The following is a 25,018-nucleotide window of genomic DNA, read 5'->3' as shown; positions in this document are numbered from 1 at the left end:
ATCCTTTAGAATATTCTCCGTAAAGATGGTTAGGGGAAGGCTATTGGCCCATTCCCTAGAAAAAGAGAATAGAGGCAGAAGACCAGCCTGGGCTGCCCATGTCACTGTCCTGGGCTCCTAACTCAAGGCAGTCACATTCAGGGCAGGAAGAGAATTTATTGCTTCTCTCAAGGCAAGTTACCTGGACTGTTGCACTTTCAAATCTCTAAATAGGAAAGGATCTCAAAAGTCCTTTTGTGCTTTGAGCTAATGTGGTTTCAGCTGACTCAGAACCCCACATAGCATGGGCATAGTAGGATCTCATTTTAACAGAGCATGGGCACTCTGAGACAGTTGGAGGATCTGACTCAAGTGCAAGCCCAGGTTCACTCATAGCTGTGGTAAGCTACAGAGGCAGTCAGTCACCTAGACCAGCATCCATTTCAGTGAGAGCTGTGTGTGTGTGTGGTATGTTGGGAAGATGGAGAGTGAGGGTTGTGAAATGGGGCACAGCACCCTTCAGGGGAAGATGCCTGGGTCCCAGCTCCACTTCCATGGCCAGGGCAACCCCTTCTCTTCTCTCTGGCTCTTTGTTTCTGTATCCTTCCCACATATCCGTGTCTGACCCTCTGTGCTGCAACAGGGAAGGGTACCACTGGCTCCAACCACAGCTGCAGACACAGCACCTCCTGAGCACTGGGCGCCACACAGAGGCGTCATGGATTTCCACCATCATGCCACCCACAGAGGTAGCCCCACACCTGAATGCCCAGGGGTTCTCTCTCCAGCCCTATATTCCAGCTCTGCTTGTATTAGGCTGTGGAGGGGATTACAGAGGGACTGGTTCAAGTACTCTAGTACCAAATACAAAGAAAACTGTGGAAATTATACTGAATGCTGGTCCTGGTGGGGCAGCCGGTGATCCCAGCTACCTAGAAAGCTGAGTAGGAGGATCACAAGTTCTAGGCCAGCCTGGGTGGCTTAGCAAGACCCTGTCTCAAAGTAAAAGAGCTGGGGATATAGCTCAAAGATAGAGTGCCCCTAGGTCCCATCCCAGTACAAAAAAGAAGAGGAGGAAGGGGAAGAGAAAAATGAAGAGGAAAGGAAAAAGGGAGGAGAAGGGAGGGAGGGAGGGAAGGAAGGATACTGAATGATGCAGAAGAAGCTTTTTAAAAAAATTTTTTTCTCACTCTAAAAAAATGATCGATTTTAATACACTGAAACATTCAAAATTCTACTCAAAACTCAGTATTGCCAAACTGAAACTCTTGTCTTGAAATGTGCTGTTCCTGAAGTGTCACTCCTGACATTTAGTGAGATACCCTGTCATTAAGTCAGCAGACTTGGAACGATGTGGGGGTTTGCAGTGTATAAAGGAATAATGCGGCGGATCATAACACTGGAGTTTCATCCCCCATTCTCAAAAGCACTCAGCTGACAGTCCCATTAATCCTTATAATTTCTATGATAATAGACCCAGATCAGCATTTTGTGAGTGGGGGTGGGTAGGTGGGGTGAGAGCTCCCGGGATCGTGGGAAAAAGTAACTGCAGGTTCTGAGCTAGGAGCTGGCTGTCGGGAACAGCAGCTTGAAGCAACTAGAACAAGCCATCCTGTCTCCTTCACCTCTTCTCTGGCTCTGTCTTTCTCTCCCTACCTCTCCCTCACCCCCTCTCATTTTCATAAGAAGAGTAAGCTTTTGGAGGACTTTGGAAAGTGACATAGAACATACTCTGACTGTAGTCCCAAGGACACTCCAGAGAATCAATACATTAAAAAGCAGGAGAAATTTTGGATATGATTATAAAGTAGGCTAATTTAAGATAGAAGTGCAGACAGGCATACAAATGAGGGAGGCTGTGGTTAGCCCAGTATTCTTACTGGATGTCTCCTTGGGAATCTTCAGAGCCAAAGGGTCAAAATCTCCTGAGTCAAAGATTAGGATTTTTAGTTTCTCATTGAATTTTTGTCAAAATGAGCAAAATGCCTATCAGCAAATTGGGCCACCCTCCCTATTCATCTGCAACATCTCCAAATGACTTTGCAGTTAAAAGCATTATCTTTCTTACAGAATAACTGCGTTCCAGTAAGCCTGTCCCAAATACTATTTCAGAGATTCCTCAGTTATTTCAACCAAAGGAGCTCTAATGGCTCCCTGGGCTTGGATAGCCTATTTGGAAAAAGGATATCACTTTAAAAATGGCAACTATTCTACAAATGGCCAGACTTACTTGGAGGCAAATGTACAGTTTGTCTGGAAGGGAAGCTTGTGGGGGAAGGCAGGGGCAGGGGTATGTTTGGATCAATGTGCAAAGGCCAATAATCAAAGTCTTTTAGGATTATAATACATAATAGTATATACTGTGTTCATTTTTTAGACACCTCTTTTCCATTAAAACAATGGGATGGATTCGACTTTGAAAATTCTGGATAGCTTTTAGTTGGTGCACAGTAAGTGAACTATCTTCACTTGTAACACCACCATCTATTACAGTTTGGATATGGGGTGTCCCCCCAAAGCTCCTGCATTAGTGCAGTAATATTCAGAGGCAAACAATTAGATTATGAGAGATGTAACCTGATCAGTCAACCTGGTTTGAATGGACTGACTGGGTGGTGATTAATGACAGGTGGGGTGAGGCTGGAGGAGGTGAGCCACTGGAACTGTGCTCTGAAAGGATGCATCTTCCCTGTGGCTCCTTCCTTCCTCTCTCTCTGCTTCTTGACTGCCCTGAATAAAGCAGTCCTCCTCCACCACACCATCTACCATGATGTTCTGCTTGACATGGAATCCAGAGCAACGCAGAGGGCTGTATATGGACTGAGATTTCTGAAACTGTGAGCCCCAAATAAACTTCTCCTCCTCTAAATTGTTTTCAGATATTTTATTCAAAAGTGACGTAAAGCTGACTAAAACACTATCTTTGACAATAAAACATTTGCATGAGATTTAAATACACATTATTCTCAAGCAATATGGCGTTGGTGGTCCTGATTTTCACGAAGAATTCATTCCCTTGGACAATAAGTGCTCTGAGCCTCTTTGTGAATAGAGGTGACTCTCTACATATTGAATTCCAGCTGCCGGGAGGCCATTTCCCATGGGTTTCCCACCTTTCTGTACACCTGTGAGCAGAGATACAGAAGCTTTTTTCTAGACTATCTTCTCAAGGATGTTTGTATAGCAAACAACCTTGGAAGGTAGTGTTCTCTTCCAGAAAGAGAGCGAGATTGCTGTCAGGATGATAAAGATTGAACAGGCTTTGCTAACCCTTAAAAGGGTCAGATTTCCCAAGTTCAGTGTCTCAGCTATGATGTGAACCTGCTGTATGTGCAGCGTCCACGTGGGCCACCCCACAGCACCTGCATGAAACTTGGGAGATGCTGGGGGGGACATGGAGTTCATGAGACCTGCTATGCTCCTGAGCTAGGAGTCCCCTGCCTTCTGCCAGCCCTCATGACACTGGAAGATTAACTTTTTAGCTTGCACATAGAGTTAAATAAAAATAGTTTACACCAACCATTAAAAAAAATTATAAAGTTAAAGGAACTTCTGTGTCCTATCTGACTGCCCATCTCTCTCAGTCTAATACAGTCATAGCACAGGAATACATATTGTCTTCTGGAGTTCACTGCAAAGGAGTTTAACATTTCCACACAGAAAACCTAAATGCAAGTTTAATGTATTAAAGGACATATGTAAGAAACATGAAGGTTAGGGGAGGGAATATAAACATTAGGAGTAGATAATTCTAGAAGGTGCAGTTTAAAAACTAAGTTAGAAACCATTTGTTCAATTTTGGTTCCTAGTCCCACAAACCAAACCATTGTTAAAGAAAATTATAGCCCTACCGCCCTCTACTGGAACCAGCTGGAAAATACAGGGAAATAGTAAAAGTCAACTCTTCATACAAGCCACTGGGTCCGTAAGCAGTGCTCTCTGCTGCCCTTATCCAGGTTTTAAGGTGTAACTCTGACGTGTTCAACAAGGTAAGAGAAACACAGCTCCCTTTGTGCACACAGGCTGATAAATTAATACTGAACAACCCAGTGCTGAAAAGAGTGGATGGCCTTTGCAGCAGCTACTGATTATCCAGCCCACTGAGTGTAGATTTTTCTCAGAGTCCTGGCTAGCAGCCACTAGCACATTCACAGCACCTCACCTACCCCACTTCCTTTCCACAGACAATGGCTGATTAGAACCCTCCCATTGCCTTTTTTTTTTTTGGCATCGGGGATTGAACTCGGACACTTACTCACTGAGCTACATCCCCCAAACTTTTCTGTATTTTATTTGGAAACGGTGTCTCACTGAATTGTTTAGGGCCTCACCAAGTTGCTGAAGCTGGCTTTGAACTCACAATCCTTCTGCCTAAGCCTCCTGAGCCACTGGGATTACAGTCGTGGCGCCACCGCACCAAGCCTTCTTAATTAACCCCCACACCAGATCTATTCAACTCCATCTACTGTTCTTCTTGGGAAGAACAGTAGAGCTGGACACAGTGAAGGCCAACTTGGCCACCAGCAGAGTACATCACTTTGTGATCTCAAATGGTTGAATGCCAAAGGCCCAGAGTTTAATGTCACCCTATCAGTATCACCAAGTATTGGTGTCCAGTTGTTTAGGTCATGCAACGGAATCAGAAAATAATGCACCAATAAATGTATTTATTTATAAATTATATAAGTGTACAATTGTACAATATATTATGTACATTATAAAACACACAAAAATAGAAATTTTAAAGGATGAGATTAAATACAAATAATCATTTTAACATTTTCTCAATGGATTGATCATCTGCATACCCCTGGGATGTACACCACCCCACCTGAAATCACAGCCCTAAAGCATGTCAATAATTGCTGTTATTTGGGTTTTTAGCTCTGTTACAGGAAAATGTACAAGATCACATCTTTTTTTTTTTTCTCTAGAGTTTTGCAAAATAGCCCTAGCTTCAAGTTTAAATGTGTGAAGCTGCTTGGCGCTAACTTCTTGAGACATATCTGAAATAATCATTACACAGTAAATGTAATGTTATGGTTCACTGATCTTTGTTTCACTTTAAGGCAGACTAAATAGGGGATTCATGGAGCTGAATCAGAATGTGAGAGGAAAAGTTCTTTAAAGAAGCATTTAAAAACAAAGGGTGATGTTTGCCTACCTGAAAAAAAAAGTAATAAACAATAAATCTCTAAAACAAATAACTTCTTCTGTCTGTAATGGAAAAACAAAAACAAAACAAAAAAGGCATTCCAAACAGCTACCAGCCAAGGTAATGGGTTGAGATGGCATACCACCCATCTGCCTGACTGAACACCAGTGAGTTCTTAACACAGACTTTATTTTTATAGTCCCAGAATCCAGACACAGAGACAGGTACATAGAAACTCAGTCAACACCTGATGACCAATGAACAATCCCTTAAAAATGTGTAAGATGTTGGATTACATTTGAAATATCAATTCCTACTAAAGAACATTACAGGATATAGTTTGGATGACTGAAAAACATCATGGCAAGAATAATGCCTTGCTACCTGTTTCCATATCAGATGTTGGTGTCTCTGCTCCCTTGCTTCCCAACACAAAGTGGCTAGTACAGCTGGCAGCCTGTCCTGGCTCCAACCCCCCAGCGCAGAAGTACAGCAGAGCACAAAGAATTACTCTACATGGAGAAACTAGTTCAATGTGCTCAATTAAATTTAAAAATTTAGAGGGCATGAATATCTAATTTTGGGAAGGGGCGATACAGGGGCACTTGACCACGAAGTCACATCCCCAGCCCTATTTTGTTTTATTTAGAGACACTGAGTTGCTTAGTACCTCGCTTTTGCTAAGACTGGCTTTGAATTTGAGATTCTCGGGTCTCAGCCTCCGGAGCCACTGGGATTACAGGGTGCACCACCATGCCCAGCAATCTGAGTAACTTTGAGATTGAGATCTCTAATTGGAAAACACATGGGGGCCTACATCAAATTTTATAATGCTAAACATTTACCACTGATTACGCTTTCAATAGTGGCAATAAAGTCTCCTGGAAGGCTGTATTTGGTTTTAATAGCTACTTTACCAATTTAAAGAGATTAAAATATTCATGATTTAAATAATTTCAAAAATAACCAATTTCATTCTGTTCACATTGTTTTCATCTAGATGCTCATTTATTTTGTTGATAAAGTCACTGTTTTTTGATAGGAAAATGAACCGTCATTTAATAAATTTCCATGAGATTAAATACAATCTAGGGGTAAATTATAATCCCATTCCATAGAAAGAAGGGATGTGGAGTTCAGTGACTTAGTGGAGATTACAAACGTTCTTCCATTACTGCAGTATGGAAAGAGGTACCTAAGGTATGCATTAATTGGTTTTATTTGATTGGGATATTTATACACATCACACAAAGAAAGGGCAAAGGAAAACTGATTGGTGAGCCTCTCTTAGTATGGAGGTGAGGCTTTATTTGCATTATGGTGACTTATTAGGGTGGGAAATCCACCTCTTCAAACAGTCAGTTGTTTCAATGAACTTCTGCAAAACTTCCTTAAGGCAAAATCACCACTAAAAAATAAATTCTTTTCTTAAAAGTATGTTTCAAGAAGTATAGGAAACGTGAACCCTAACATTATCTTATTTGCTCAATGTCCTTGACCTTATGCCACTTTGCTTTCTCTGACCTCTCTCTCTCCTTTTACTCGAGTAAGCACTCCCTGCATCATTTGCATTACTAGCAGCTGCCTCAACCCACACTGCAGCTTCACCACAAAACCTGATTTTAAAAGTAAACCCACCCTTAATTGTAATGTGAAACAAATCTTCAGTGGCACAGCTTCCTGCCTGCCAAGAGGAGGGCTCCCTAGACTGGTTAATAAAGTTCTAATGAAAAAACTTCTCTGACCATTTGACAGCAAGTATTGCATTCTAAATTTAGAACCAAAAGCCATTCGTGCTTTTGCTAATTTCCAAATTTTATTTCAAACTACTATAGTAACAAAATAACAATGGTAATTCTGTATGGAGAGTAGCAACCTTTTAAATAAACAAGGTCACAGTACTCCAACAGTACTTTGGCCTGGGGAAATTTTGATGAGAGGATTATTATAATCGATCTTATAATATTATAGTCTTGTTTCCTCCCTGTCTAGTATAATAAAAATTCTCCTCTCACCCCAATGATTCATCACATATACATACCTATTTTATATTAAGAACAACCCTTTTGGTTGTACTATGTGAGTGGAAATTCCTCTCACTCAGGGGTTTTCCTATGGTATACAAAGATAGCAGTCACTTAGTCATATTAAATTTTTAGTTGAAAAAAAAAAGAATGGATTACCCTATTTATGTCCTTTCTCTAAAAATAAAAAGACAAAGACAATAGCAAACATAAAATGAGTCAAACTTCTATTTTATTAACAGGAGTCCAAAATGAATACAAAAAGATCCCTCCTTTGCATGTTATACTATTTTCCTTAAAAGGCTTCTGATAGAGTCAGGTAGATTAAAAGCTAAGAATGTAGTTCAGCTTTTATAGTGAACCTTTTAAAAAAGGTTTGATAACATAAACCACCAACATCAGAGAACATATGGTCCCACAATTACTTTTAGACCTATAGCTAGCTTATCAAAAGAATTAGATCCTGCCCTGATCTACTAAGATAGAGGCTTAAAAATGCTTTAAGCCATTAAAAGCCATCTTTATAATCTCTCGAATAACGCTGGGCAATTAAGAAAGCAAAATCCCAAAATGTAGCCCTCTATATTATGTGGAATGTGAGAAAATACCAACTATGACCAAGAAAGGTGAAAATAAAAGGCTTAAATCCACGTAAGGAGCTATTATAGTCTCATCACCTGCAAAATATCAATAAATGAGTAATAGAGCTTATCAAGGCAAAATTTGAGATGTTACTTAGAACATATATGATGTTTATCATACTAAAACTAAAGCTGAACAAAGAAAAGTTGCTCATTTATAAATTTTCATGTACCTTGACTTTTACTGGGACCATAAATTGATCAGATAATACATAGCCCACACTTTGGACAGTTATAATAACAAAGGATTTATTATAATTTGCAGATGAAATAAATGCACCATCCCATACTTGAAAGACTTTAATAAGCCCTAAACGTCCTAAACTTTTTTTTTCCCCAGATCATACCAAGACACCGCCAATTGCCTAGTTATTTTATGCAACCATTTCTAGTAAAGAAACTAACACCTCCTTCGATATTGGTTCTGCACTGTTTCTGGTTTATTATACACTTCCAAACAGCAAAAGTTTGCAAATATGTGCAAACACTGTGGTCCACTCATAGTACTGATTAGTCATCATCTTCCTCTTCCTCTTCTTCTTCCTCAAAGCTATCTTCAAAGCCCTCGCTGTCCTCCTGGTCTTCATCCCCCTCTATTGCTGTGTCCCACTGCGGGTGATTTTCTGGCACAGGCTTAGCCTCATGAACTTCCAACTATGAAGAAGGAATGTAGATGTTAGAAAATTAAGGAGGAATAATGGAAGAAATATCTGATAAAGAATAGCTTTTCTTTTACCACAGCAAAATATAGATTTTACAGATATAACTATAAATTCAACACACTGGCACTTCATCCTAGAAATGTCAATCTACTTTAACATATAATTAAATTTCTAATAGTTTAATATTCTGCTCTTATAGAAGTTAAAACTACTTATGGATGTATTTCTGTAGAACAAAAAACTAATGATCGTAATTCTTGAGCAGAAGTGCTGAGTGACAGCTTAAAGTTCGGCTGAAAGAAGAAAAGCTAGGGAGCCAGGCATGATGGCACACACCTATAATCCCAGAGGCTCAGAAGGCTGAGGAAGGAGGATCTCAAGATGAAAGCCAGCCTCAGTAACTGAGGGAGGCCCTAAGCAACACCCTTGCCAGACTCAGCAAGACCTGTCTCTAAGTAAAATATTTTAAAAAGACTGGAATTGTGGCTCAGTATTTTAGTGCTCCTGTGTTCAATCTCTGGTGCTTACCTTCCCCCCTACCCCCCAAAAAAGAAAAACTAAAATATGACCTTCTAAAAGATATTCTGTAAGCTCTAGTAGAACTCTCATGGGAAAAGAGAGGCTCATTTTACTCTTTTCCATGCAAGAATATATCAGCACCATTTTTCCTAACAGAATGATTTCTATAAAATGCTCAAGTGAACTGGTAAACACCGATAGAAGTGTGCTTCAAGTGATAAAAGAAAACATATGCTCTAAGATGAACTTAAAAATGATTTTATAATTAAAAAACACTCCAACAGAATATGCAGTAAAATCTATATGCTTTTAAAAGAAATTAACATGTTGATGAGGCCCTGTAAGTTACAGCATATTAGGGCATATTAAAATACATCATTAATATAATTTATGGTCAAGGTTCTAAATCATACCTCTTAAAAATCCTACTCAACAATGTAAGTTTATTATTGAAAAAGTAAGAAAAGATCTCTTTTTTGTTATTACTTTGCATTGCAAAACTAGAAATGCTTCCCTCACACTCAAGTATTTACTCCAACAGGCTACTGTACTTGTTGAAGAGACACTATTCTTACCTTCAATGGTTTAATTTGATCCAAACCCATATAGGAGTCTGACCTCAGAAACACTGTGTACTGATAATTCCCAGGCTTTCCTGGTGCAGGAAACTTCAATTCTACCTAGAAGATAAAATTAACACTTAAAAATCTCCATTTTTGAGGAGGAAACAACAGCATAACCTTAAAATTACTAGACCAGAGTACTTAACAGTCATGTTTTATTCATTCATGTGATACAGGAAGTTATAAATCATGACTTGTTACAAAAGGCCCAACAACAATAACAAATACACATCGTGAACTATATGTTTATCTATTACATACTTTACACAGAAAGGAAATCTATTAGGCAGAACCGATGGGGTTAATCTTTAATCTGTATCTTCACAATTCAAGAAAGCATATTTAAAGTAAACAACCATGTTCTTTGTTGACTATTATCTTGGGTAAACTGAAGAAATTAAGTGGAGTATAAAAGTAAAATAAAATGCTTGAGTTAATAAAAATATAGACAGGAGATAATATTGGTCGAAGTTTCTTATTACTAGGATAAATGACCAATCCCTTTAAAAGGTCAAATAGGTATTTGAATTCCCATCAAATCATAGACTTTGGGCTGGGGCTATATCTCAGTGGTAGAGTGCTTGCTTGCCTCACATATGTGAGGCACTGGGTTCCATCCTCAGCACCACATAAAAATAAATAAAGATACTGTGTCCATTTACAACTTAAAAATATTTTTTAAAAATCACAGACTACAAAGACAAACAGTAACACCCTCAGGTATCTCAATTCCACTTCGGTGAAGGAAGAGTACATTTTTTTTAAATGACATTTGGATGCTTTGGTGATCTAAACCTCCAGAATTCATATTTTGTAGCCAAGATTATATATTGAGATAATCTTGGCTATCATAAAAAATTAATAAAACTAGAAAAACAAAATCATGGGAGAATCTTAAAAAAAAAAACAAACAAAAAAACCCTCAGGGTTGGTGTGTAACTCAGTGGCAGAGCACTAACCTAGCATGCACAGGCCCTGGGATGGAACCCCAGTACAGAAACACATGCACACTCGTGCATACATACATACACACACCTACTCTCTTTCTCTCTCATCTTCAGTTTGGCCTTTCTAACTATAACATCATCTAGAAGCTACAAAAAAATTTATAAGCCATACTTCAAAAACAAAGAATAAAGGAAAATGGATAAACAAATTGTTTTCTGCTTATTAAAAACCATCTTAGTACTAGAGAGAAATATTTGCCACACAGTCACAGCAGGCTGATTTCTTAACATCACTGGGAAAAAAAAAAAAAAAAGAACAACTCAAACCCATTTAAAAGACCCAACAAAAATGAGGAATGGTCACAAACAGACACAAAAAGAAATATGTCTTGAACCCACTGAAAGTGTTCAGTTCCACTCTAAAAAAGAAACAGAAAATTTAAACTACACTGAGCAGGATAAAAATTGATTTAGATTAAAGATTCATCAATGTATGCTAAAATGACTGGGCAAAAGACTAGGAGAACAGGATATTCACACAGAGCCCAGATACTGCCATACAGATGAGGGGGGAGAGTATCTTTACAACGGATCAATCTTAATATCATCAATGTGGAGCAAACTGGTATAATACGCCCTAATGTGATGCACTAAGTATGTCATCATTAGTGTTGTATGCTTGCCAGATATATTTAAGATAAATATAAGGAGTAACCAATGAAACAAACTCATATTAACTGATATTCCATAAAATACCTTGCCTGGATTCCTGAAAAATGTCAAGAAAAATCCAAAATGAAAAAGGACAAGAAAGTGTTCTAAAGAGGCACAACAACCAAATGCAAAGTGTAATCCCTGATTGGATCCTGAACTCAGAAACAAATCAAAACAAAAAGACATCAGTGAAAACTTTGAGGAAATTTGAATATGGACTGTGTATTAGATAATATCACACCAATTTTAAACTCCTTGAGTATAATAATTGTGTTGCGATTGTGAAACAAAAGGCTCCCCCGATCTTGGAAGATAGATACATGTCCAAGTTATATTACTGGATAAAAAAGGAAGGTGTAAAACAGATATGCCATCTTCTGTGTAAAATCTGAGGGGAAAATAATAATGTATGTATTCGTTTACAATTTACATATAATATTACATGAAGAATACATAAAAATTTGATAATACTGATGGTCTCCAGGAAAAGGAAAAGGTGATGGAAAACATGCAAGATGTTTCACTTTCTGCACTTTTATATTTTCTGAAATTTTAGGTGAATGCATTACCTATTAAAAAACAGGTAAAATTTTTAAAAAAAAGGTCAAAACAAATACAACTTAAGAGTTGGCTTTATCTTTAAGCATCAAATAAGTATTAACTATTCCACACATTTACTGCATGGTTATAAAAATTATTTTAAAGATTTTTTGTACTAAAAATCAACATCTAGAAATATCTTGAAATTCAAAACCCTTGCCCTTATCTGCCTGGTCCAAACAAACAGAACCTTCTTCCTAGAAAAGGTAACAGCCAAAAACATCAAGGAAAAAAAAAACCCAGAATGCAGTTCCCAAGGGTAAATGATGTTTATCACGAAGCTACTTTTATGATGTTATAAAAGCAAGCAATGCCATTCAGTCAAAAATTCTATTCTAAAAATTTAAATCCACCAATTCTTACATCATAAATGTTTATAAAATATTAAATTCTGGAGAGGAGGAGCAAAGAAAAATGCTCTTGAACACTAACAGTAAAAACTGCCAAAACTATATTGATGAGTTTTTAAAAGTTACCTACCTCTAATATTTCTTTACAAATGTCCAATGAGCTCACTCTCAAAACATCAGGGAATAGTAAGACAACAGACACAACAGAATTCAATTGTTGCAAGCCATCCATGGGCTATGTGTGTGAGCTATGCACATTTGAGCATATGAGGGGACTGGCCTGGCACTGCGCGCTGATTGGGCTGTGCAATTTAAGTGTGCTTTTCCTTTGGCTCTGCCTGTGATCCCACATAGCACTTCAGATGGGTGTGACTTGCCAAGACGTCAAGCAATCTGCTGACCACAAAACATCACCAAGCAAGACTCCACCCTTCGAAACCCCACCCTTGTCTTATTCTGGTGGAACATTTTATCGAATGTCTTTTCCCCAATAATTGGGGGGGGGGGGCGGGTTCCAGGTGTGCTCTCTATCTTGCTCCTTCCAGCGCTATCCAGCGTGGAGCAGACCCTTGGGGTCACTGAGAATTTCTCCCCTCAAAACTCATGTTCCTGTTTTGTGTGGGTTCTTCGCCATTTTCTCAGTTTATTGAATGAGCCGGCTCCTTTGAACCCAGCTCATCTCGCCAGCCCAGCCAGCTGGCGACATGCAGTAAGCTCTGATAAACTGATATTTTAAGCAGATTTTATCAAGCAGCATGACGATGAGATGCTGTACATTGTTAAAAATGGAAATATTATTGAGTAATTACCTCTTCTGTATCTTTTAGTGTACAAACATGATATGGCATAGAAATTAACGTCTGTTCCTTCCTATCTGCAATATAAAGCCACCACCATTCTTGTTTTTCCTGGAAAGAGGAGGAAAAAAAACAATAAGAACAACGAACAGTACGATAATCAGAAAGAATTAGAGAAGCACTTTTGGCTTGTCTTATTTCAGAATACTGTCCTTGTTTTGGTCACTGCTATATCCTCAGCACTGACACAGTGCCTGGTTCAATAATTTACCAGATTAATAAACTGTTCTTAACTATTTATAGATCCATTCCTTACTCTTCAAAAATAATTTTATATGCAATTTTGGGGGTTTATTTTAAGTCTACTGATGGATTCCATATTAAAAAACTCTGATTTACCTTAAATGACAAAAGATATTCTTAAAAAATATATTGACTTTTACAATATCATGTAACAAATAATCTTTTAACACGTAATAAGCAAAAGCTACAAAGTAGGAGTGGAAAGAACTCAGGCAGCCAAATAGAAAATCAATATATTAAAAGCATTTCTAGTTCAACTTAAAAAAAAAAAAATCAGGAACACTAAAAAAGTTGGGTAAAGAAACTGCCATCAGAATGCACAACGGCAGCAGGAAGAAACAGAAAACTATTTTCTTTAAAAAATTTAGAAAGACAAGGAAGCACCAAACCTCAATGTGCTCAGTAACCATTGCTGTATTACAGCTCTTGTCAATAACTGTTTAGTCAACTGTCCAGCCATAGGGTTAGGACAATCATAATAGGGATAGCTGTATATATAATATTTGCCTATCTGTTTTTGTATACAAAATAGTGTGATAGTCTCAAAATGGAATATTAGAACCTAGACACTTTGTGGGTCACAGGGTCTCTGTTGTAGCTACTCAGATCTGCCTTGAAAAAGGGGAGTGGGACTGTATTTTAATTAAGACTTTATTGTAAATAAAGATTTTTTACAAAAACAGGGAGCTAGATTTGGCCTGCAGCCTGTATTTTGCCAATACTTGCTTTAAAGCTATCTATACCTGAATTAGTTCACCTCTCTAAATCTAGTTTTCCTTCTTTGTTAAATGATGAGTGCCTGGAATGTTGTGAAGATGAAATGAGATAATACAAGGAAAATACATGTTAGATTTCTGTTAGCATATAGGGTATAATAAATGACAGTTATGATTATTAGAATGAGTTACAACCTCAATCTCTCATTTAAGTGGTTCTGATGTGTCAGAAACATCATTACCATATCATGTATGTACTATAAGCAGCATAGGGATATGTTCAAGAGTGTGCATTTCTTATTTACCTCACTATTTAGAAACTGCCTTTCCCTTCACTCTCTCAAGTTGTTTAATTACAATGAAATTCACTCCAGGATATTTACAAGAAGCTGATGAATGTCAATCAATGACACTGTACATGATTTACTTGTTTAAAAAGTGAAACTGACATTCTATTGAGTTATTTGCATTTTTTTTTAAATTATCCTTCAGTTGTGTGTAATTCTCAACCATTCCTAACATACTAATAAATGAGTTTCAATAAAATGTAAGTCAATTATTACGAAGAGGGTAATTAGGTACATTGGAAAATAGACAAGGAAATGTCAGGAAGATCCTAAAAAAATTGCATGTGATAAATGACAGTTTGAGATATTTATCATGTATAAACAGATTATACTAGAAAAAGGCATTTCCACTGATAAAATGTTCTAAAGGAATGAATGGATGTTTAATTTACCAATTAAACGTGGTCTAAAATGAAACTGGGTACAAATTATGCAGTATACATATCCCATAGCACTTTTTAAACCAATCAAATGAGTGGAATTTATTCACTTGATTTTTGGGATGCTTGGTGTTGGCAGACTACCTCTGCAGTGGGCAAAATGCCCTCAACAGATGGGTTAAAAGCTCAAGACACGCCAGAAGATCAGTGTGTGCATTAAGATGGAATCCTGGGAAGACTTCTATCCAAGTCAAAACAACAGTCTGTGCAGAGCCAATCACTTATTACTAAGAGAGCCAAATTATTTAGGAATTTGCCTTAAGCAGCCCCAGCATCTCTGGATTGACATTCTCAAGCAGAAAGCAGACTTATTATATGAGAGCACAATCAAATGTGAATAAAGAACAAAGCTGTGTGGCAGTCTGTGGAACAGTGTCCCAGTTCTTGACCTCTGCTCCACAGACAGAATCATCCTCAAAAGCAAAGTGTTAAGAGAATCCCAAAGTAATCTGAAAGACAAATAACATAGGCTAGCAAATAGATCAAAAGTTGAACAGGCATAATAACAAAGTAAACAAGAGAACAAATAGCATTATAATGATGCTCTGTCCTGAGCTTGAGACTCAGTCATGCCTAGCTCTTACTGAACTTTGCTCAGGGCTCAGAACACAGCTGGTCCCACAGCCACAGGCTCACTCATTTCCACAGACTAGGGCAATAACTGGGATCAAAGCAAGTCTAATGGTTCCAGGTGGCAACTACAGAATCCTCAGAAAGAAAGTTTAAGAATTTTTTTCATCCTATTAGAACTTGACAAGGGTGAGGTTTGTGACTGTCAAGCAATCAAAGGCAAAATATACATTTGGCTATTAAATACTGATGACTGCTAATGAGAAATAATCATTAAGCACAAAAGTAATATGAGCTCAGAAAAGACAGAAGCACAGGAAATCACAGAAGTATTTTAAAAGTTAACAATCCTCCTTTCAAACAACATATTCACTAAAAACAATTCATATTGCAATGTATCCTTTAAAAACATAATCAGGAATATATCACAGTTAGTGTATTTGAGCAGGTACACTCCAAAGAGCAATAAAATCCAAATAAGAAATATCTGAGGAGAAGAGAAAGTGAATAGCCTATGTGTAACTCACCTCAGGAAAGTAAAGACTATACACAGGATGTGTTATTTTTGATTTGGTTTCCAGTAGGGCTCTTTCCTTTCGCTGTATACTCTGTTGTAATTCTTGCCACTCCTGGTAAAGAATAAAAAGATCTGAAACCTGGTAGGGTTTGCCCATTTTGAGGAGTTTCTATGATTCCTAAAAATGCTAATTAACTAATTAGGTTAGAACAAGTTCAGTCCCATAAATCATCTCCTAGCTCAAACCTGCAATCCCTCTAACCCCCATAGCACTACAGGGCCATTAATAATCTCCATAACCTCCGTTTTTTTTTTTTTTTTTTTTTTTAGTACCAGGGGACACTTAACCACCAAGCCACATCTCCAGCCCTTTTTTATATTTTATTAGAGACAGGGTCTTGCTGAGTTGCTTAGTGCCTTGCTAAGTTGCTGAAGCTGGGTTGAAACTTGTGATGCTCTTGCCTCAGCCTCCCGATTCCCTGAGATTATAGATGTGTGCCACGGTGCCTGGCTAATAATCTGACCATGGCCTACAGCTAATCTCCTGTCATTGCTTTCCTCCTGATGCTTTTTATTCTCATTATTTCAAACTGACTATACTTCGCTGAAGTTAGCAAACTATTTCACTCTTCTCAAACCCTGTATGGATTTTTGTTCTTCCCTTTCTTTGTCTGGCAAATTCCTATTTGTTCTTCTTTTAGGGCCAATTTAGTACAAACTCCTGAATAAGGCCTACTACAAATTTCCTTCTGTCTGAGAACTGAGTTGATCACTGCTTCCTTTGTGCCATCACTATACCTTGCATATGATATACATTAATCTCATATATTTACAAGTCTGCCTATACCACTAGCCTGTGTTATCATTCAAGGGCAGAAACTGTTTCCTATTTGGCTTGCGTTCCTTGTCATCTAAGACAATGCTTGGGATGGGACAGGTCATGAGTAATTATTTGTTGGCTGCATGAATGTATTTTTGGTCATCTGAAAAAAATAAGTCTGTCAAAATCTTAAGATCACCTCTATTAACACTAAGACATTCAAGAAAGACTATGTCAACTTTCCAAAAGTGAAGCTAGGGAAATAATCTCTTGGACAAATTTTATTTCTTGGCCATCATTTTAATTCTCAAAATACAAAACCGTCAAGACCTAGCAAAAAGTAAAAGTAGTTATCCACCTTGTGCACTAACTCCTTTTATTCTTTTGCCCTCTGCCTCTCCCTGGTCTCTCCTGTTGCCTCAGAAGCTATTCAGGGATTCTCGTCCAAACCAGAAGGGTTACTTTTAGATTAAAGGCCCAGTCAATAATTATACATATTTTGGTGTACAACATGATATTTCAATGCATGCATATACCATGTGTACTGATCAAATAAAGGCAGTTAACATTTTCATTTAAAAATTCTTTCTTTATAGTTTTTCTATAAATGATGCGCAATTTCACACTATGAGATTTTTGCCCCATGCTTCATACTTAACCATCTTAATAACTTCCTTAAATGTCTTATATACTCATGAAACAAGGTGACATTCCATAATGTTAGCTCTCCCTTAACACCTCTTGACACAAAGTCCACAGTAATGTTTCTTCTAAACACTACCTGGAACCTGTGACAGGGCCTTCAAAGTAACTGCTTCCCATTTTGCAGTCCACCTTCCCTTACTCATATTTCCAGAGATACCCTAATACTGAAAATTTCTTAAAGAAGGAAAACTGACTTCACCTCAGACCTTGGTTCTACTCTACCTAGCAATTTAAGATCTAAGAAAATTAGATTTCCAATCCTAGTTTGAAACAATTTTTCTTTATAAACTCTGACTGGCATTCCTTTAAAAAAAAATTGCAAAGTAATTAAATGAAAAAATGCACAGGTTCTAAGACAGATAAACAGCAAGCAAGCAAGCAAACAAATGAACACTAACAAAACCCAAAACAATCATCAGGGGAATAATCTAGTTATTTAAATCTATTCATCTTACTGCTTCATCGTCTTTGTTTTGTTTTTCATCCTGCTCTCTATCAGATTCTCTGTCACTACCATCATCTTTCTCACTCTGGGAATCTCTATTGGTTTCTTCTTCTTCAGAATCACTGCCTTTGTCAGAAACTTCTTCTTCATCCTCCTTCACTCCACATTCCTAAAGGGAAAAAAGCAAGCACAAAGTTTTGAATATTTCTAGTAATATTGATCATTTTGCATCTCTGAAGCTAACTTATTGTCAACATAACTAAGCTGGTTGAAAATTAAATTTTCACTATCCAAGCAGAATTTTAGAAAATTATGAACATTTTTATTTATAAAGATGAAGGAGTAAGACTGAAGACTTTAACATCTGGCTCACCTGGTTTATTAGTCTAAGATTAGTAATTGTATCCCTTCTTCACAGTTTGTAAGATAAAAATATTTCTATTTTCAAAGTACAGTACCACAATAGATAAGATGATTCAGCTTTCAAAAGTATCAATTATACAATACATTTTATTTAGGAGAGGAAATGGGCAGTTTACTGAAAAATACTGTCTTTGGAGTGTAGGGTCATCTTCTGTAACAGGTTATAACATATTAAGGAAAGTCAATATCCAAGGCAAAAATAATAGTGTTCGATTCAAGAAGCAAAAAAAAAGAGTATAAAATTAAATGCAAAGAAAGTTGAAGTAAATAATTGACTAGAAAACAAGAAAACAAAAGAATCAAGACAGTTCTTTGAAAAGATTAGTAAAATTGAAAGTCTCTAAGCAAGAATATTTAAGAGGATACAAAATATTGAAAATAAATAAGATTAATCAGATCCAACAGACATTAAAATAAAAGAATATTATAAATAGATTTATACCAAAAAACTTCTAATTTAGAGGAAACAGACAAATTCCCTGGAAAATAATTAACATAAACTGGTAAGAAAAGGATAAAAATATATACCCCATGAAACAAGGTGAAGAAATAGCTTATGTTTAAAACTTTTCCATAGTTTCCCTAAAGAATTCTTCCAAATAAGAAGGAAAAAAGTTCTTCCAGGAAAAAAAGAAAATACTTCCTAGCTTGTTTAATGAGGTCAGATATCATAGCAGACAAGGATATTACAAGAGAAAAAAAGACACCAATATTTTCTTCTAAAAAGAGAAAAAAAGAAACATATCAATATCCTCTCATAAAAACAGTTGTAAGAGTCCGACCCAGGAATGCAAGTATGATTTAAAAATTTTAAATCCTCCAATACAATTCACCACATTAATAAAAGAAAAAAACAAATAAAATGATCACTAAATACATGCAGAAAAAGCATTTAATAAGATCCACTATCTGCTCATGATAAACAATTATCAGCAAATAAGAAATGGAAGGAAATACTTCCTTAACCTGATGAAGGATACAAAACCCTGCAGCTAACAACATACTTGGTAGTAAAACAACTGTTTTGCTTTCTTCCTAAGATAAAAAATAAAGTAAAGGGTGTGTACAATTATCACTGCTACTCAATATTACTCTGAAAATTCCAACCAACAGAGAAAGGCAAGGCAGAAAAGAAGGGCATTAGGCTTAAAAAGAAAAAGGTAAACTATATCCAGTCACACAGAGCATGACTGCATATGTAGAAAATCTTCATTAAAATATTTTTACAAATGGCTAAGACTCTTTGATACAAGAGCAATATTTAGATAGCAACCAGATTTCTATATGCCAGCCACAAACACTGAAGAACAATTTTTTTAAATGTCACATTAACACCAAGAAAATGCATCAAAGAGAGGTAAATCAAATGTAAAATTTGTCATACCTTTGCCACTAGAAATTATAAAGCACTGCTGAGAAAAATTAAGGAAGTTCCAAATTAATGAAGATAAACTATGATCATGAATAAAAATACTCAGCATTGTTAATGTCAATTCTTCCATACTGAACCACAAATTCAATGTAATACTAATAACTTTGGTAGTTTAAGCTTATTCTAAATATTTAATTGGAAATGCAAGGGACCTAAAATAGCTAAGATGACTGAGTAAAGTCTTATTTCAAGACTTAGCATAAAGCTATAATTAAGACAGTATGGAACTGGCACACAAGTAAATAAATGAAATGGACTAGGAATTCCATAAACCAACAATATTTACCACAAAGCGCCATTGAAATTCACTGAGGAAAGGATCTTTTCAATAAACAGTTCTGGAATAGGTGGCCCGTATTCCATACCATGCATGAAAATTAATTCAAGACAGATCATAGAGCTAAATGTAACAAGTAACACAATAATGTTTCTAGAAGAAAACAGAAAAATATGTCAATGTCCTTGAGTTACACTGAGATATCTTAAACACGACACACAATCACTAACCCTAAAGCAAAAGACTGATGACACAGACTTCACTAAAATTAAGAACCATCAAAAAGCTACCATTAAGAGGGGAAAACAGCGCTGGGGTTGTGGTTCAGTGGTAGAGTGCTTGTTTGGCACGTGTAATGCACTGGGTTCAATTCTCAGCACTGCATATGAATAAAAACAAAGGTCCATCAGCAACTTTAAAAAAACTATATATATATACACATACATACATACATATATTTCGGGGCGGACAGTAAGAACACTTATCCAGAATATATAAGGGACACCAACAAATCCATAAGACAAACAAGCCAGCAGGAAAAAAGGACCAAGTATATGATAAGGTGTTCAACAATGTTAAGTCATCGGGTATATACCAATAAAAACCATCCTAAATAATACTACCACAGAACAACTGAAAGACTAAAATACTGAGAAAGCCAAGTACTGGTGAGGATGCAGAACAACTACACGCTCATATTCTGATTACAGTGCATAAAATGGCAAAACTTTGGAAAACAGGCTCTTTTGGTGAGTTAAAATACATCTTATAATCCAGTAATTTATCCACAAAATGCAACGCACAAGAATAAGCAAAGAGCCTTTATTCATATTAAGTAAAAACTGCAAATAACCTAAATGTCCAACAAGCATAGAACAGAGATTAAATTATAGCATATTCATACAATGAAATACCATGTACACACACATACACACACAATGGACTACTGCTACACACAATGCAAAAAGATGAACATCATGGACGTTAAGTTAAATGAAACTAAGCAGACATAACTAATTCCACTTATGTGAAATATAAGAACAAAAAAACCCCAATTTTTGGTGATTATAGTCAGAAAAATGAGAGGTGACGAGATGAGATAAAGGAAGGGGTCACTGACTGAAAAGGAGCAAAAAGGAGCTTTTCTAGGATGCTAGTAAGATTTTTAAATTTTGATTTGGGTTTAATGGGTACATATACATCTAAAACTTCAGGAGCTGTACACCTAAGATTTAAACATTTCAGTATATTTTACCTCAATAATAATAGTTACAATGACAATAAATATACTCACACTCCCAACGACTCCATTTGCCTGCTTTTGTTTCTGTTGCTTTGTCTGTGATAATGGAACAGGAACAGGTGTAGGCTTTTTTTTCAAAGGCTTCTTTTTTTTTGATTTAGCCATTTTCTTGGGTCCTTTTGTCTTTTGCTGCCATCCTCCTTTTGTCTTGTTCTTATTAGCATCACCTTGCTGCTGCTGTAAATCACAACACACATCATGCTTTGTAAATCATAATAAGTTTCATTTGAAAGTCAGTAATTTTTAGATGGAAATGGCTAAACTAAATGTTTTCATAAGCTAAATTACTCTCCCAAAGTAATATAAGCCCATCAGGAAGTAAATAAAAATTTCTTTCCAAGTAAGATAAGTTAAGAAAATTCCAGCTTTTACCCCAGGCTGTTCTTCTGCAGGCTGTTCCTCTGCAACACAGATGGACTGTTCCTTTTCAAATACTTCCTAGGGGTGGCAAAAAGAAAAAGATAAACTCTGTCAGCCTATATTTACCCTTCAGATAAACAAAGAAATGTTTTTAAAATGTGTTATCGGTTATTTTTTTTAAGCTGTTTACAACTGAGGGAGGGGTAGTAGACTCAGCAGTTATTAACTTATGATGTATGATACGCAGGAAGCTACCTTCTAAAGTCGTAATGTCTGTCTTAAATACATTTAAAAGAATCATCTACTTAATGAAATAAAGTTCTAAGATAAGCAAATTCATTATTAAGTACAAAAAATTTCAGTTTAAAATTTTACTTTATTTAACAGCAACCAAATGTGAATATTTTAATGTTATGATAATTTGAACATCAGATTATTTTCTAACATTAAGAATTTCAAAAAACCACTACTGTTAGTTTATTCATTATTGTCAGTGACACTGCTTATTGTATCTGTGGATCACAAAGAGTATCTACATATGCTAAAGATATATCCACCAACCATAAAATCCTTTTAGAATCAATAAAGAAGCTGTAAAATAAAGTTTTACATACTAGTAAGACTATACTAGAAGACGACAAGTGATGTGGGTTGTGTTTCATAAACTCTCTGGAAGCATTAAAAACAATTCCAATGATCAGGCTCTAAAACAGAAACTAAGGGGTAGCAAACTATGGCATGCCACCAATTTTGAAAACAACGCTTTATAGAAACACAACCATGCCATTTGTGAGTTCAGGTATTGCTACAAAGACTACATAGCTTATAAAACCTAAAATATTTACTATCTGGATCTTTATAGAAAAAGGTTGCCACTCCCCAGTCTAATTATATCAGCACTTCCTACGTCTTCATTTATTCATTTATTAGCTGAATTCTACAACACTACTTGATTAGAATAGAAGGGAAAAGATTTTAATCCTTTTCCTTAGTCCAGGCAGGCTTCCCCCTATGCCCCCCCCACATAAATATACATCTACCCCAGAAATGTCAATAGCCCAAGACCAATTTTTTTGCTCATTTCTCAGTCTGGGAATTCCACAGCATGTGAAAATTATAATTTTAGGTTCTGAACTTAATTTTGGCCTGGCACTCCCTTCTCCCAGGAGGCACCATCCATCCCCAAGTCCATGACACAAAATGCTTTCTTACCACTTGCTATCATAAAATTAACATTTTTTATTTGATATATTTAACATGGGGTTTAATGCAACATATATTTCATGAAGATAGTCAGAAACTCCAGAGCAGAATAAGATCTACCATTAGTTGAATAACCTGAAATAGTACAGGTCCATTAAAAACAATGAGTCACAATATACCAGTTGACTTGGAAGGTAACATAACTATGTAACAGAAAAGGAGAAAAACAAAATATAGGAAACACAATATGTCTAGATTTAACAAAACAAAAAAAAAAAAGTAAAAAAAAAAAGGATATGCATCCTGAAGGTCCAACTGTAAATATGAACAAGAGAAAAATATGAAAGGATACACATAAACTGAATTCTGGTCATAAGAGGTTGACAATAGGTTTTCTTCAGGGAGATGAGTGAGATAAGGGATCCATGATAAAAATAATTAATTCCACAGGTAAAAATGGGTTAGGGCATTTAAAAAATTTAAAAAATTGGTGATGTGATTCAGTAGTTAAGTGCCTTTGCGTTCAATCCCCAGTACCTAAATTAATTTTTTTCTAAACTTTTCTCCATTGCTTGAATTTTTTTCCCAGAGAGCATAAATTTTTCACACTGTCAGAAAGTTATTTTCACTGTAATTTTTAATTCTTTTAATAAACAACAAACAGAACTTGCAAAATCAGTTCTTATTACTACATTAGTTTCAACTTTGAGAAATTTCTACTTAAACTAAGAAAAATAAATATAAAAATCTTGAAACATAACTCTTAAAGCATAAAAATACAGACTACTTACTGCCATTGTTTGCCTTGTCAATTTAACCAACACTGTGACTAGAGATCCTACTGTAATGTTGTTGCTATCTTCATCATCCAATACTGTAAGATGAAAGGAAAGAAAGACAGCAAAAAGTAAAAATCAAGTTCTAGGTAAATGTAAATAGCAAAATCTAATTTACCCAAATCAATTTGGTATTTTGAGCATACTACATTTTAAGCTTAATAAAAAACAGTATGACCATCTATATAAAATTCTTATAAATGCCTTTAGCAATTTAGTATATGTACTGTAAAAATCCAATGGTAAATAGGACTTTAATCCTTAAAATAGCTCTACAGAGTGCTTTTACTTATTATCACTTCCACTTCAAAAAAAGAAACCAAGGTTCAGAAATAATGTAAAATGACCACACAATCGCTGCCCTGACACTGCCAAGTTTCAAACTCCGGACTCTGAAAACATAGTATGAAACTAGAACTACAGAATTGTCACTCTTGTGCAAAGCTTATATTCACAAGACTTTGCCCGTGTGATCAACGCCTATCAGAATAAAATAATGAAAACATACTAAATCACCATAAAAACAATTTTTAAAGGTAAGAACGTCAATATATTCTCTTTATATCAAAAATCACTTTGAAATTTTTTTTGCAATAAATAGTACCCTAAACAATAAAATTTTGCCAACTATTTAGTATTTTTAAAATCACATTTGCCACATACATCCCCCAAATGTCTACATATAAAACAAAAATTAAATTAAGAGAAAGAGAGAGGCCGCGGACAGACACGGGCGGGGAGGAGGCAGACCCGCCAACCAACCAACCCAGGGCCTCATCACACATGCTAAGCAAGCACTCTATGTTTGAACCACATACCCAGCCTTTAAATTCATTTTTATTATTGATTTTTATCTATAAGATTTCTTCTCTATATATTTTTGACTACAGTTTTTCTAAATTATACTTGTTACACAGATTTAGATTCGCATATACTCTGTTCTAGCTTTTACCGTAACACCAACTGGAAAACAATGACCTTCAACAACCTTTAACTGCTCACCCCACTACTGGCTATGAGGTGTTACAGGTGGGCATCAACAAAGGTTATGTATCCCTTCTTCAGCCTGGAAGACTCTCTTATCAAAATTCAAATCTGAATCACATATCCATCCACATTTTTCATTTGCAAAGCTTTATACATGTGAGTGGTACATGTAAAATAACTGAAGTATCAATATCTAAATGCCACGTGATATTTTAATGTGAAGAAAAAGCCTACCATGAGAGTCTACACAGCCCCTAGTGTAACTGGAAGGAGAAAGCCATCATCTCCACTACTGTATTTATCAATGCCTTTTTCTTGCTTCT

At 36.1% G+C, this 25,018-nt stretch overlaps 1 protein-coding gene across 1 annotated transcript in view; it reads right to left on the bottom strand.

Annotated features, from left to right (window-relative positions):
- Positions 1 to 7,373: 7,373 nt before the first annotated feature.
- Positions 7,374 to 25,018, bottom strand: part of Sec63 (SEC63 protein translocation regulator) — a 60,181-nt gene continuing 42,536 nt past the window's right edge. The window contains exons 14-21 of the mRNA XM_078019533.1: positions 23,664 to 23,746; positions 21,682 to 21,747; positions 21,301 to 21,486; positions 17,885 to 18,043; positions 15,915 to 16,016; positions 13,024 to 13,122; positions 9,556 to 9,660; positions 7,374 to 8,453 (exon numbers count right to left, since the gene is read on the bottom strand). Coding sequence (XP_077875659.1) covers positions 8,310 to 8,453; positions 9,556 to 9,660; positions 13,024 to 13,122; positions 15,915 to 16,016; positions 17,885 to 18,043; positions 21,301 to 21,486; positions 21,682 to 21,747; positions 23,664 to 23,746 — 944 coding nt within the window. The 3' untranslated portion in view covers positions 7,374 to 8,309. The remainder of the gene's footprint in view (positions 8,454 to 9,555; positions 9,661 to 13,023; positions 13,123 to 15,914; positions 16,017 to 17,884; positions 18,044 to 21,300; positions 21,487 to 21,681; positions 21,748 to 23,663; positions 23,747 to 25,018) is intronic.

This window comes from Ictidomys tridecemlineatus, chromosome 8 (assembly GCF_052094955.1).
Source record: "Ictidomys tridecemlineatus isolate mIctTri1 chromosome 8, mIctTri1.hap1, whole genome shotgun sequence".
Taxonomy (NCBI): domain Eukaryota; kingdom Metazoa; phylum Chordata; class Mammalia; order Rodentia; family Sciuridae; genus Ictidomys; species Ictidomys tridecemlineatus.
This window is presented reverse-complemented; position numbering and strand designations above follow the sequence as displayed.